This window comes from Rhizophagus irregularis, chromosome 5 (genome assembly GCF_026210795.1).
Source record: "Rhizophagus irregularis chromosome 5, complete sequence".
Classification (NCBI taxonomy): domain Eukaryota; kingdom Fungi; phylum Glomeromycota; class Glomeromycetes; order Glomerales; family Glomeraceae; genus Rhizophagus; species Rhizophagus irregularis.
The window spans coordinates 369328-385809 of NC_089433.1; the positions used below are offsets into that span (position 1 = coordinate 369328).

General features: G+C 25.9%; 3 protein-coding genes across 3 annotated transcripts; 1 reads left to right on the forward strand and 2 right to left on the reverse strand.

Moving 5' to 3' along the window:
* Positions 1-6962: 6962 nt before the first annotated feature.
* Positions 6963-9155, reverse strand: OCT59_024652 (uncharacterized protein; the record flags this gene model as incomplete). The annotated part of the gene is made up of 6 exons (XM_066133036.1): positions 6963-6975; positions 7048-7735; positions 7827-8388; positions 8482-8657; positions 8747-8810; positions 8940-9155. The coding sequence occupies 6 exons, from the start codon at positions 9153-9155 to the stop codon at positions 6963-6965; spliced, it is 1719 nt and encodes a 572-aa protein (XP_065991580.1).
* A 619-nt stretch (positions 9156-9774) lies between these two features.
* On the reverse strand, positions 9775-10953 carry OCT59_024653 (uncharacterized protein; the record flags this gene model as incomplete). The annotated part of the gene is made up of 5 exons (XM_025328407.1): positions 9775-9972; positions 10057-10354; positions 10428-10537; positions 10629-10705; positions 10782-10953. The coding sequence occupies 5 exons, from the start codon at positions 10951-10953 to the stop codon at positions 9775-9777; spliced, it is 855 nt and encodes a 284-aa protein (XP_025166850.1).
* Positions 10954-13604: 2651 nt separating this feature from the next.
* Positions 13605-14282, forward strand: OCT59_024654 (uncharacterized protein; the record flags this gene model as incomplete). Its single annotated transcript, XM_066133048.1, has 3 exons — positions 13605-13838; positions 13915-14038; positions 14119-14282. 3 exons carry the CDS (start codon positions 13605-13607, stop codon positions 14280-14282), a joined length of 522 nt encoding a protein of 173 aa, XP_065991581.1.
* Between the last annotated feature and the right edge of the window lie 2200 nt (positions 14283-16482).

The following is a 16482-nucleotide window of genomic DNA, read 5'->3' on the forward strand; positions in this document are numbered from 1 at the left end:
GTTTTAACTAATTCATTCACGCTTAAATGTGTGTGAACGAATAACAATCTTTATAAATTAATTGATAATAAACTGCATCCCAATCAAAAGTTTTTATTTGTCCAATTACTATAAACAATGGGATACTTTAAAATAAATACAGTTATCCCAATTTTAATGCTTGAATTTTACTAATACAGTAATAGCAAATATTATTCCACAAGTTTATTTTTTATTAATTAATAAAACCATTGTAATATTATCGTATTAAACCTAAAACCTAAAAATCATTATTTTTAAATCAAAAAAGTAATCGATAATGATTATAAAATTGAAGTGATTTTATTAATAATAACGAATTTGTAAATCAAATCTATTACATCAGTTAAATAAATCTAATCTCTTTGTTGGTGGGGTATGAGATGTTTGTACTATAATTGTCCGGAGCATAGCGAAGGACTATTTATTGTACGGAACTAGATAAATTTGCAGTACCAGTTTTAACCCATGCATTTGCCTTCCTTCCACCTACGTCACTATAATTTAGCCCCTGCTTATTTCCTTTTATGTTTTGTATCACATTTTTTGTAACACTTGTCACATTTTTGTAACCATTTATATATACATATGTATATTATTGTTACTATTAAGCTTAAGCAGTGTTTAAGCATATTAAGCAATGGACTCTCAATGGTTTCCGTTTTCCTAGTATTATTTAAATATTCTACACAGTTTATTACTTGATTATTTTTACAATTTTCTTTTACTTCCTCTTCAATTTTCAAGATTATAATGTGACTACACTCTACTAATTCCTAAAACATATATTAATTTAATCTTAGCGTAAGAGTTTGTAAGATAAGTTTAACATTAATGTCACAACGAATACCTTTATTTTCCATATAAGTTCAATTAAGCAAGATGCTTCATATTTTTCCTTTTCTACAGGAATTAAAACTTCTGCTACTTTTCTTATTCATCCTATACTTTCGTGAAATGAATCATAAACTAATAAAGTAGCCTTCCCATCTATATAATAAAGTATGTATAAAGAATTAATTCATACTTTATTCATAAATATAACTTAAATATGTACCATGAATATGTAATCCATATAATCGCAATTCCTTAAACAAACTAATAAGGCATGCATGAAGATAAATTTCGGGCCTTTTTACAATAATAGATGATCAAACTGTTATAACAGCACAGTCATGTATCAATCTAACTAATTTGTTATAGTCCTCATTCTCTTGTTATATAGTATATATATTTTTTAATTGAAAGGCTTTATTATAATAAATGATATTATCTTTTTTGGTAATAAATCAATTGTTACAATTAATCTTTAAAAAAAGTGTAATTTAAATATCAATGAGGTATAATCTTTCATATTCTTTAATCACTTTTTCATTTGCTTTAACAGAAATTGGATTGACCATACACAAACATTGAAACATCCCAAGAAACTGTAGCATGGGTAATGTCAACCCCTGTGTTTTATGAATAATAAGTGAAAAATGCATTTTGTAAAGAAATTGAGTGCTTCTAGCTGAAAGTATAATTTTAAACTCTGATAATATCATAATAGCATTAAAATCAATTATTCACTGAAGTCAGATTTTATTCAGAGTTTAAAATAAAACCTCCATTTAATATAAAATATTATTAGTATTTGGTATCTATAATTATACTAGCTTTTATTTTTTAAGTTTCTGATGTAAATTTTGATCATTCCCAATTTTAATTACACCTTTCTATGCTATCACATAATCTTTAGCAAAATTGCCTTCATTCAAAATGGTACATAACCCAATACTAGTACTGTTGATCTTTAGCTAATCCTAATTCAATTATCAAATCTCTTCTTAAACATGTTTACAAGAGTATTACAATTCTTCTTATTTACAAAAAAATGTGCACTGGTATCCCAACATCCATAAATATTGCGGAATTACAAAGTCAGTCATATCTATTAGTCTTGTAGGTAGAATCAATAAGTATTAACCATTTGTGATACTGAAGTTTTTTAGTTGTTTCTATAGGCACTTTTTTTTCATTTCAAATCATATACATTTGAATTAAGACTTAATTCATCTGTTGTGTATCTCTTAACAGTATCAGGCATAGTATAGTTTTTTGCTTCATTTTTGACTAAAATCTGGACAACTTGTAAATGTTTAACTTTATCATTATTATCTTACAATGCATTTTTAATCAATGGATTACTAAACACTCTTTTGGCTTTTGATGAATTAGCTTTCATGTCAATGGAATCTTTTAAGTCAGTGTGTGATCAGGAGATTCCTTGTAATGTTTGATTCTAATGATTTTTGAAGAAATTAAGTATGAAACTTTAGTGACAAATACCAGATGGTAGAATTGATATTTTTCTATATTTGTTATTTTGATGTTTTCATTTTGTTTTGCTTGACTTGATATTTCATAAACTGATACATGAAGGCCTTCCACTAATGATCACCATTGAAGAGTTTTCACAAATTGTATTGTATCCAAATATTTGTGACTAAAGGCTACAATTGTTATCAAAATCTTTAATTGGAATTTCTAAGGTAACATTTACAAGATCCCACTTTTCATCTTGAGTAAGTCTAGTCAAAAAGGATGCAACCAGTAAAGTAGTCATAATAAATTTTTTTTTCCCTCCAAATATAAATAATAATTGCAATCTCATATAAAAAGAAAAATATACTAGTTATCTTCAAATAGAATATTGAAGTATATAAAAATAAATAAATATAGTGAAATCATACTAGTTTAGAAGTGGGACTTAATAGTAATATTATAATAATAATTCCAACAAATAGTAAGAAAATAAAACTTCTATATAAAAAACTAAATCACAAGATTTTGGACCAACTTTTTAATTTAAAAAAGCCATAAAAAGAAGTATTACTTATTACTGAATACTTTTTTTAAAACATTTCCAATGCTCATAACTAACAGTTAACAATGAGAACAAAAAACTTTAAAAAAAAGTAATAAACAGAAAAAATGTGATACCAATATCAAAAAAAAATTTTCAATAAGCAAATCATATTTCATATCTGGCCAATGGTCACCTTCATCCACTTCTTCTTTTCTTTTTAGAGATGATATCATATGTGTATATAAATGCAACCTCACATGAATACTGAAACTGTGTACTCCCACTTGGTTCCACCATTAACTGAAAACATCTTCTAAAAGTGCATCCTTAGAGAAAATACTAAAAATCATTGTACATAGTGGAATCTTGTGACCAATATACAATTCAGGTATTTTCTTTTGTAATCATACAGAGTATCCAAAACTTAAATATTAAAAGTAACATCAAATTGTCTTATATAAAACAAGTGATTTATTACATAGATTTTTTCTGATACCACAGTTTGCAATAATCCCATAGCATTTACCTTTCTACTTCTTTTTTAAGTTCCATATTTTCTTTTTTTAGATAATGTTTTCTTTTAAGGTTTTTAACCCTATTTTCTAAGGCCCTTTCTGTTGTTGTATTTTGTAATTCCCACTCTTATTGCCTGTGTATGTGATAATGTTGGAAGATAACTAACTTTGCATTATTCATATCTTTTAAATTTCCTTTAAGATTAAGATCTAATGTTAATATTTGGCCTTTATAATCCAATCTATCAAACACATAAGCATGTAATTCTCTAGCTATTAAAATTCCAGTACCCTAGATAGTTTTCATTATCTTTATTTGTAAAATATGATATATAATTGTTCATAATAGTTTTGTATATATATTTGGCCTCTATATTTTTAAGAAAGTTCAGATACTGTATATCCAATATGCTAATTTTCTTTTCTTCCATTAGATCTAATATAAAATTGTCTTTTTTCAATTATTAATGTGCTTATGTTGACTGTAATCATTGATTGTTTAGGTTCAGTACAATATTGTCTAATAGAAATTGGAACCATTCTGGAGTTTATCCCTTTTTGCAGTTGAGTGAACCTTTAATATCAGATCAGGTTCTAAGAAAATAACCATCTCAGCTAATGACAAATGTTGATCAAGAAGTGAAATTTGTTTTTTCTTTAAACTAGTCATATATACCTTCAACGTTATCGTCTGATAATCTTATTCATTTCTCAAATTCACTACTCTTCTCAGTATTATGTCTTGAGATTCTTTCATTATCATCAATATTTCATTTTTCGCGTAATAAATCTAAAAATTGGGTTGAACATCAATATCCTGCCTTTTGTTAAGTGCATTATCAACCTAAATATTCGTGCATTTTCAAATTGGGGCTACTTTGGACCATAAAATTTTTAAAGCTTTCTTGTCCTTTTGAAATAGAATCAAAAATATTAAGAATGTTAGGGTAAATAGGATTATATAAAATGGAAAAATAAAAATTTTCAGGTAACAATAAAGAAGTTTTGAAAATTAATCAAATTGATTCAGTTAAATTCAGTACAAATATAAGTAAAAATAAAAATGTATTGAGTAAGGTATTCTATACATGGTATTAAAACTTTATTGATCATGTAAATCACATGATTATGGGTGTATAATACTGTAACATGTGTGTTTAATTTTGTTGAAGATAATGACTGAGAAGTTGTCTATGTTAATGTATTCTTTCTGAATAGTATTTCTTTAATATGTATTTCTTTAATATCTTGACCTTCATATCATCAATACATAAAGGAATTTTAGTCAAGTCTTGTTTAAAAAGATTCATTGGTGAGAAGCTTTGTTTTGTCTTATTGACTTTAATGTTCATGAAATTGTAAAAATCATCTGCTATTAAGATGTTTGATACTAAAGGTGAGATAATGAACTAAAAAACCTGAGGCTATGCATTTTGATTTATCTCACTAATTAATTGGCAGTGTTTGACCAAATCATGTGCTTTCATTAATATTAAAGGTGATTTTCTGCGATGTATTTTGCATAATAAGAACAATATTAATTGCTTTATAAGTATAGTTTTGTATTTGAAAGTTATAGATAATAAAATTTTCACATTATTAATATAACTTCGATATATTTCCTTTTGGAATATTTATCTCTTAGTATATCAAATCAAGTATAAATTCCATTTAAATTTAATTCAATTTGATGTTACTTTTCTTAATACTTTTCTTAATAAAATTCCACAACTATGTAGTATTAGAAAATAATATACTATGAATAAATTGATATCAATGTAATTGTAAAATAGTAAGAAGTATATTATTAAGTTTATCAATTTATTTTTTTTCTTTTTTTTAGTGAAAAAGAAATGTTATTTTGGCAACTTATTTACATTTAAAGGGGTATGCCAAGAGATTTGTTACTTATTTTGGGTCAATTATTAAAATTTTGTTGTTATATTTGTATCAAAGGTTTTGAAACTTCATTTTTTCAATTTTATTCCATCCTGAAATATTCAAATATTCAATATTGCTTTTTAAAGTTTTTTGCAAATTGATGAATAAAATTGTAATGTAGTGTGTATTGAAATATTTAATATTGTTTTTTTAAGTTTTTTGTATAGCTTCTTCCTATTTTAGCTTCAAAAAAGTTGAGAGTTATAACATTACTTTCAATTGAAGAATGCATACATTTATTCATTAGTGCACTCATTGTTCTGGTAAATTTGTTAATGAAAAGGTCTCATATTTATGATATCAATAATGAATATCTTGACCTATATTTTTGTATTTTCTTAATAGTTTGTAACTGGTTTCTTTATAAAAAATATTTTCTTTTAAGTATAGTCTCCATATTTATTTATATAATAATAATTTTTGTCTAGACTTTCAAACTTTTAACATTATTTTTTTCTGAAAAAATTTGGTTTAGATGATCAGTGGAAAGAGTTCTCTTTAAACTGATTTTTTTACCAATATTAAAATTGTAATGTAGTATGTATTAAATATTCAATATTACTTTTTTAAGTTTTTTTGCAAATTGATGAATAAAATTGTAATTTAATGTGTATTTATTTATTAATAAATTTCTCACATGAAAAGTGGCTTTAACTTAATTAAAAAACAAAAGTTATATTATTTGTCCATAATTTTAAATATTTGGGTAAAAGTTATTTGTCCAAATTTTCAAAAATAAATAAATTTATGGTATTGACCTAAAAATAATAATAATTATATAAGTAGATTAATTACAATTAGAATTTTGCATAGCCATTATCTGTTATGAAAAAAATTTTTTATCAGCCACTTTTTTTGCTAAGCAAATTTAATCAAAACTCTAAAATTTACCAATTATATTATTATATTATATTATTAATATGATGTATTTTTATACCAAAAAAAAAAATTTATTAATGTAAAATTATTTAAGAGAATTTCCTATTAATAATGTTTAAATTTTCAAATTTTTGGTTTAAGCAAAATACAAAAATTGGGATCAATACTTAATATTTTATGATAAAGGTATTACAATAATATAATAATTTATTAAATCAACTTGTTTATACTGGTTTAAACTTAGCCCATTTTAAGCCACTAAAACTGGTTATAGGCTTAGTCAAGCTAAGCTTAACCTTAACTTGGCTTGGTTTGAGCCAAGCCTTTTTTACTTGTAAATATAGAATTATCTAATATTATTATAAATTTACTGTATTAACTGTATTAACTGAATAATTATCAATTTAATATCTCATCTCCTTTATTTCATTTGTAATTGTATATAGAAATGTACAATAAAATATAACTAAAAAAAAAATGAGATGGAAAGTAAAATGGTTCTTTAAAGTTTTAAGGAAATTTGTTACAACTCGGAAAAAAAAAAAATATTAAGCATCCTGCTTGAATAAGAAGAAAAGTGAAAGAAGTAAGCCACATAACAATTGACCCATGACACAATTAAAGAAAACGTTTGTTATAATGAAAACCACTAAGGCATGTGATCACGGTTCACGAGTTTGATACAGCTCGCATGTGATCTTACAAATATTAATTACAAATTTCTTTGCTTTATTACATAAGCAATAATATTCCAAATATTAATTATTGCTTCTATGAAGATAAAATTATTAGTTTAATATATACTGTATACATATAAATATTAAAACTTTTTACTGTACATACCGAATAAACAATTCATTTTCAATATCTTTAATTGGATATGATACATTAATTTCACCATCATTTTCTTGATATGATTTATACCATTTTAATGCTTCTATTTTATTTTTTTGAGTACCTTCACCATTTTTATAACATTCGGCTAATTCATATTGAGATGGTATAAATCCATTTTCAGCAGATTTTTTAAATAATTCGAATGCTATAATTGAATTATTTTGTGCATTATAATTGAATTGATGATAACAAGATGCAAGAAAATGTAAAGCTATATTTAATCCATTATTAACAGCATGTTGACAAAATTCCAATGATCTTTCATTATAATTTTTTTCAACGGTATAACCAAGATAATAATAAAATCCAACCTCATAATATCCATTGAAATCATTTTGTTGACTTGATCTCATATACCATTCGAATGCTATATTTATACTTTTATTTACTCCAAAACCTCTATTATAAAAGACTCCTAACATTAATTCATAATATTGTAAAGTAGGATTATTTATAAGGTAATTAAAAATTTCTTTTGATCTTGATTCATATCTTTCTAATACTTTATTAAAATCAAAAGTTTTTATCCATCCAATCTTATTTCTTTTTAAATAATTTTGAATAATTTCTTCTAAATCATCTCTTAAACCTTTTTCATATTCACTAATACTAGATGATATCATTGATGGTGTACCTAAATATATAATAAAATATTAATAAGAATTTAATCAAATACTGTATGATTGATTGAATGATTGAATGATTGAATGATTGATTTTACTTACTAATTTGACTAGTAAATTGCGCTAAATTCAGTTCGTTAATATTATCATCAATTGTTAAGTATGATCGTGATTGTAAATTATTTTCATTATTCAATATATTAGAACTATTAGAATTTGTTTCATCACTATAAATATTTATTTTAATATCAACCGTAGAATTATCTTTAGAAAAACGTTTCAATGTATCGTAAACTTCTTCAGCATTCGGTCTTAAATCTGGATCATTATCCCAACATTTCTGATAAAGTTCAACATATTCTAATGGTGTATCATTCATTGGTGATTCTCTATATCCATTTGCAATCCTATAACATAAAGTAGCTCTTGAAATACTTGGAAAAGGAGGATACCCGCTTGTTATTTCCCATAAAAGAATTCCTAAACTATAAATATCAGATCTTTTGTCTCTTACATAATTATCAACAACATAACATTGCGGTTCAATATATTCTAACATCCCCCAAGCTATTGAATTTGATGTAATTTCACCCGTTAAATGTTTAGATAACCCAAGGTCCGCAATCATCAAATTATTATTATCAACTAATATATTCTTTGCATGCTATAAAAAAAAAAATAAATAAATAATTTTAGATATGAATTAAAAAATATTAAAAAAATTTTATTAACAGTTGAGGATAAATAAATTTATTACCAAATCTCTATGAATAATTTTTCTAGAATGTAAACATTTCAATCCACAAGTAATTTCTGATGCCATCCGAATTTTATCATCCCAATTAAGTGACTTAAAATTATTTTTTAAATATTCTCTTAAATTTCCACGATTAGCGTATTGTAACACCATTATATAATTATTTGTTATTGGTTCTAGTATATTATAAAGATAAAAATAAAATAAATTAATATGTTATTTAATACATTTGAAGTGGTTACAGAAATGTCAAAAATAATCCAACCTTTTGTAATTCCTAAAAATCGATTTATGTTCGGATGGAAATTAACTTTTCTTAAATTTCTTAACTAAGTTAACGTACGTTAATGGATTATTTATTTTGAACAATAATAATGAAATCGTCAATATAATAAATCATGATGATGAGAATAAATCTTATTATAATAAATCTTGAATATGAACAATATATACTGTACCTCTTTAAGAAATCTATTCATATTATCTTGATTGACTGAATTATATTCGATAATTTTTAATGCTATTTTAATACCACAACTTTTCCAATCAGCTTTATTCACAATTCCGAACGCTCCTTCGCCAACTTTTTCAAAATTACTAAATTCATCATAATCAAAATAATTTATGTCATCATCCCTTATTTTCATATCGATCCACTCGCATAATGAAGTCATATTTTGCAAGAAATTTTTTTTTTCTTTTTTTTAAAAAAAAATAAAAAAAATAAAGAGAAGAATTATTTTTTTGCACGAAAGAAGTACATTCGGAAAGTTTGATATTTTGTAAATACAACACGGGGATAGACGACAGATTAGTAAACCGTTAAAAGCTGATCTTTCTAAAAGCATAATCTTGCGTTTTGTAGAACTTTTATTTACAGATGAAACGATAACATGTGATTTTCTTCAACGGATTGAAGGATAAATGCATGAAATAAATGAAATAAGGTAGAAAGTGCATAAACCAGTTAACATACTATTTTTGTGAAACGATATCGTATGAATCTGTAATGATTTTTTCATGCGACAATAATTAACGTTCAACGAAATATAATAATTTACTTTCTTACTTCTTGTATCAATAGATAATATAAAATGTTAAAAAATTGATAAATTTATTATTTTATACACGACATTTAGAACAAACAAAACATAATATTCTAATGTATGATAAAATGTAATAAAAAAAAAAATATATGTAAAATATGAAGATATTATGCCTGCATATATATAACTTCAATAATTTAAATATGCAAAAATCTATGATACAATATAATAAATATGAGTTTTTTTTTTACTTTTCCACATCATTATTATTATTATCATTATTGTTATCATTATCATTATTTCTTCGTTTATCAGGTTTACGACGATCTTTTAATGCTTCAAATACACGACCTATTATGGCTATAGGTAATTTTACTGAAATTGTAATAAGTTTTAAGAACGGTATTAATGTATAATCGCCTTCAACTTCCCTTTTATACAAAATCTAAGATAAAGAAAAAAATTAATTACGCGTTTCTTTAAAAATCTTTTTTTAATAAAAGTACTATATATATTACTTTTTACATACCTGAATAACAAATTGAGGTATATCTGCAATAATAGAACTTATGACACAACCCCATAATATCATGGTCTTAGAATCATCAGAAAATGGAGCATTAAACTTTTTCATTCTAAAAATCTCTGAATAAAGTAATTTCAACGTTGACATATCAGCTCCTGCAAGTACTGCGGCTGTTGCTGCAAATGATGAATTATCATAAAACCATCGTCTAAATTCTGTGGAACCCTTCTTTTTTTCATTAATTATTATCATGAGTGAAAGTACAATATTCACAATCACTGGACCTATCAAAAATATGATACTGTAAAAAGGAGGAACGAAAATTTAATAAGCTAGGAAGTTTATTTGTATTATGCATTAAATAAATTATTTACCTTGGCACATAAAGTGAAGGAACATCTTTCCCTTGATTTTTGACAAAAAGTGCATCGAGAATAAAATCCAATAAAGTCCATGGTATCGAAAGTATAACGCCACTCATTGCCTAATAATATGATGTATATCGTGCACGAACGTTTATTAATAATCACATTATTAATAAATTATAATAATGTTCAGGATAACTTATCACATACCTTTCTATTTAAACAAAAAGATATTCCAAAACATAAAAGGAGAAACAACCCAAATAGGCCAAGTGCGATACCTCCAACTATTTATAAAACAGAAAAGTAAGGGAACGAGCTCAAAAAAAAAAAAAAAGATTCACCAATTATTTGTTAACTTACAGGTATATTGAAAAACTACTCCAGCTGAAAGTGCTCTCTTTTCGATATTATTGTGTGATGAAGGTGAAAATCGTTTGTCGTTGGATTCAACTTCACATAATGAAATTTGGATAAAATATAATAAGAATGAAAGTAATAGAAAATTAAAGATTTTGGGGGATTTTGAATACATTTTTTGAAGATATTTTTTTTTTTGTATGAAAAATAAAAACGTAAACAAGTTTTTTGAGGGAAAAAAAAGTACTTTACGATAAATATATATAGAAGACCATTTTATTTGTGATATGAAGGCGAAACATGCATGAAACAACGATTATAAGTAATAGATTTAATCATTTCTTTCTTTTTTTGACAAAAATATTGATGGGGTACAAAGTATATATGGATTAATGAGCACAGAAAAGCTTCCTTTTGTTAATTTAGTTAAAACAATTTACATTGTAATTATATATAAAGCGATAATGGATGATACTTGTTTAAAAAGGTATTTTGCGTAATATAAACTAAATAAAGGGGAATTGCGTTTTAGATGTAGTAGAGGAATCTTTGCTTTAAACTAACGCTAACTAAAAAATTTGATTAACCGGAAGATCCGATCTTGATCATCATTTTTTTTTTTTGGTATAACGAATGAAAAAAAAGAATCAATCATTATTCGCCAAAAGAAATGGTATAATATATAATTGTTCAACAATATGAAAATTTGATTAACACGAAAAGGAGGAAAATGTCATTTAAGGAAATTGGTTCATTAAATATACAATGAACATACCTTATTAATAAATCTAAAACATACAGTACTTCCGAAATTAAGCATCCTTAATGTTGCCCAAAGTCATCATAAGTGCCGATCAAAGTTGGCTTAATGCGATTATGCGACCCGAGTACTCAATATTCAGGGGATGCTTAATTTTGGTTATACGAACTGAAAAACAAACGTAAAGTTAGGTTAATCCTTATTATACAAGTACGAAAATTATTGGTTCCTTTATTTGGATATCGAATGTTTCAAGATTTACATTCGAAATTACTAAATAGGTTTAAATGATTTGATCGTTGTGTGATTTACATGAAACCTAAGGAGGTTGAAATTGCCCCAAAAAAAAATAATTTATGCATGTTAATTTCATAGGTTCATTTAATATTTGCATAAATAAAGTAAATAGGTCACAACAACCACGATACTATTTGTAAAATGATTTATTGGATAACAACTAATTTTTTTGGGTAAAGTTTCTGATAATAGGGTACAATGATAAGATCCGAAAAGGAAATTTGCGTGTATCATGTTACACATTTTACGGGTTTCGTGGGTTCCATCAAGCCGGAATATTTATACTTAAAATAGTAATTTTTTCTTGATCGTCAAAAAAAATTATAAAATGTATTTTTAATTTATAAAATATTGTACGGTAAGCATGTCGCAATAAATTAGACGCGAACAAAGATTTTATTCTGTATGAATTATTGTTTAATAATGACACAATATATAAGACAAACATGCAATTCATTAATCATAATTTCATAAAGTTTAACGAATTTTTTAAAAAAGGTTAACCCCCGAAATTTATTCCCAATTTTTAATTAAGTCATGTGATTCTTTGTCTATTTATAATATTTATTTAGACATGGCTCCTTTGTTATAGTTTATAACTGTTTACCTTTTTTAAATAATTTAATGAGGTTAATACAAGGATATTATGGATTTTGTTTGAATATATATTTTCTTTCTGATAAAACATAAAAATTAATTTTCTTTAAAATATTTAATTTACTTTTTAGTGCATAATAGATAAATTCTTTCTGCATATTAATAATTTTTTCTTTTTTTTACTTTGAATATTTTTTTTAAATATTAAATATATACAATATATTCACGACTAGTTTAAAGATGTTAAGCCAAATTTTATTTTTTTTTATGTACGACTAATTTTTGTACCCGTGTAATATTTGTAATATTTTGTACGGTATGAAATAATGAAATCAACGTATTAAATCGAGTAGATAAATCGAATAAATCGAAAATTCACATGCTTATCTTTTTTATACAAGGAGTTATTTCATGTGTCAAAATCTTTACGTTCAAACTTACATATTTATAATTTCTAATTACCAGGGATGAAATTAACAAAGTCCGAACGTCCCGTTGAATTGGCAATTATCCAATTGTAAAGACAGTATCTTTTACCGCAGTAGGTATCACCGTGATACCGTGATATTTATAGTATAAATAGGACAGAGGCGTTAAGGTATGACGCAAAATTCCATTTATACTCGTTCATTTTAAAAGAATAAAAGGAAATCAAAATCATACTTCATTATAATGTAATAGAATTGTGAAACAAAAATAAGAGTGTCATTTGCTTTGTGTATAACACATATAATATATTGTTTGATAATACTTATTTTCATTATTATACTGTAAATACCCAATTCTTTCCTTTTATTGCGTTTTTTTTAAAAAAAACCCCAGTTAATATTTAATAATAAAACATAGAATTCTATTATGAACATACAAAATGATAATCAATCATTTAAATTTACCGATGCGGATTTAAATGATGTGGTTGGAAATAATAACGTTAATGTTGATGTCAATTTTCAAATTGAATCAACCAATTTAAAAGAATCAACATCTGGTTTTGAAATAATCGAATAGAATTCTTCTAATACTTCAAAAATTCTTACCGATGTTATGGAAAAGCTTCACACATGTTTTTTGAATACTTTAGAAGAACATGAAATCATGAATAAAGATGCAGAAAAAGGCCAGTGTGGAATTTCGCTTTCAATGATTGTTGTGCTTTTGACGAATATCAACTAATGTACCAAGTCCTTAACATTCGACCTCATCCCAGTTTTCGTTTTATCCATGAAGAACACACTTCAAGTAAATCTTCTTACTCGGTTGTTACAAATGCACGTGGAATTTATCTAATTGTCGTAATAGTTGTCGCTCCTTCTGATAGTCAACGAGTAATAAAGCGTCAACAAGGTTTGATGGATGCGAAACAACTTAAAGAACAATTTCGCCTCGCAAATATAAATAACGAGAAAGTTGTTTGTTGTTCTCGGCGCATTTATTATGAATGAAACCGAAATGAATAAAAGTACCATCATTTTTATCGACGAGAATGATGAAGCAATTGCTCGTGCTGCGGACGAGAATTACCTTGTTAACAAACAGGTAATCGACGAAGTTTATTTAGAGGCGTCTCGGCCGGTAATGGATCTTCAAGAAGAGATGTTGCAACAAGGTATAAAGTATTTTTATTAGCGGTTTCTTTTGCAATTTTATATTTATACTTACTAAAAGTCGATCAAAATTTTTTTAAAGGCCTCAGATCGATTGGTTGTTATGATGATGTTGTTATTGACGATTGCGAAAATCTTGTTATTGAAGAGTTATCCGAAGAAGAAATGATGAACAATCTTCAAATCAACAACAAACATCTGACTACAAATCTTTATTATATATTATGGTTCAAGTCATGGTATTAATATTAGCAATAATTTATAAAATAAATTTTACTTAGGATGAATTAAATTTACCTTATTAGAAATGATAATTTATATTAAAATGGAAATTCATACATATTATTATATTATTCAGCCTTGTGTTTAACGATTTTACGAACAGATCTATCATATAATTAGTGACATTTTCAAAATAAAATACTAACAAAAAAATTTTTTTAAGAGTATCCGATTACAGCAAAAAATCAAAGTTCGGGCGGGGAGGATTAATCGATCCAAGCCTAACGGCATAAAAATTTGATATGTGACATGGTGGACAATGTGTTGTATTTGAAAAGAAAAATTTGGCTCTGAAAAGGATTAAAGATTTTTTCCTTAATAATTTTTTAAAATTAATCAATTTTTTTTCTCCATTCTTTCTTTACTTCAATCGAATTTTTAATAATAAAGTACAGCTAAATGTCGTATAGTCCCGATAATCAACTATAATGAATAATATTTATCAACTTAAATATATTAGTTGTTATTTTTAATATTAATTTAAAACATAAAACGTAGTAGTTGTTTTACCGTTTCTACCATTTATGTTAGCGATACAGTAAAAGTGTCGATTTCCTCGATGGTATAAATCGTGTCAGTATTAAAATTATTTTCGCTATGTTTGTTAAAATGTAAACTTTCATTTATATTATACAACGAACCCCATCCAAAATTAAATCCATTATTATCATGACTTGTGATTGATTCCATTTACTATCCGACTTACTTTTATATTTTGAGTATCTTCACTATCTTCAAATGAAAAAATGAAAAAATAAAATTATCTGACGATCTGTATTAAATAGTTCACTTTATTATATCAATCATGTGTTATTGTTGCACTTTTAAAATAATGAAAACGCGTAAAATAACTGAATTTCTTTTGTATTTTAACTTTAATATTAGATAATACGGATGATTATAATGTGGTAATTCAAGAAAGGCCTCTTAGAAGAATTAAGACGAAAAATTAAAGCTATTTTTTTTTTAAAAAAAAAAACTCTTCACGCGTTTAGGTTCATTAAATATGAAAATAATTTAAGACGAAAAATTAAAGCTATTTTTTTTTAAAAAAAAAACTCTTTACGCGTTTAGGTTCATTAAATATACGAAATTTTGTAACATTACACAGATTTAGAATTATTTCATATTGTTATACACTTCCCAGGCACCACACAATAATTTAAGCCCCCTTTCCTTTAAAAACAGCCAAGTTTCTTAGACCAAAAAATGATGATATCCAAGGTATAGGTAATTCTTCCTGTATTACATGATTTGAAATGTTGGATTTTTTGATTTTTTGCCTGAAATATAAGATATTAGTTAGTAGTGTGTACATTTATTTAGGATAAAGGAAGGCACATAGCTGATTCTTTGTAACAGAATCAACAGACCTTTACCAACAACAAACTTAAGTCAAACTTAGGACACCTCAGATAGAAAGAAATTATACCAATCTACCCAAGTGGTTTTTGCTGTCACAAAATGATACCATGCTACCTAAGTGGTCCCTACTGTCATGGTCCTTCAGGATACCACTGTTACAGAAAGATGATACCATGCTACCTAATATATGGTTCCTACTGTCATGGTCCTTCAGAATCCACTGTTAATGCCTAAAGTCCTAAGCCCCCTAAGTTTGCAAAATAAAAAATACACACCTTTTCCATTAGTTTCTTAATCCAAAAAATGATGAAGAAAAAGTAATAATGATATCCAAGGTATAGGTAATTTATCTTGCATTACATGATTAAAATGTTGGATTTTTGATTTTTTGCCTGAAATATAAGATATTAGTTAGTAGTGTGTACATTTATTTAGGATAAAGGAAGGCACATAGCTGATTCTTTGTAACAGAATCAACAGACCTCTACCAACAACAAACTCAAGTCAAGCTTAGGACACCTCAGATAGAAAGAAATTATACCAATCTACCCAAGTGGTTCTTGCTGTCACAAAATGATACCATGCTACCTAAGTGGTCCCTACTGTCATGGTCCTTCAGGATACCACTGTTACAGAAAGATGATACCATGCTACCTAATATATGGTTCCTACTGTCATGGTCCTTCAGAATCCACTGTTAATGCCTAAAGTCCTAAGCCCCTTAAGTTTGCAAAATAAAAAAATACACACCTTTTCCTTTAAATCAGCCCAGATTCTTAATCCAAAAAATGATGAAGAA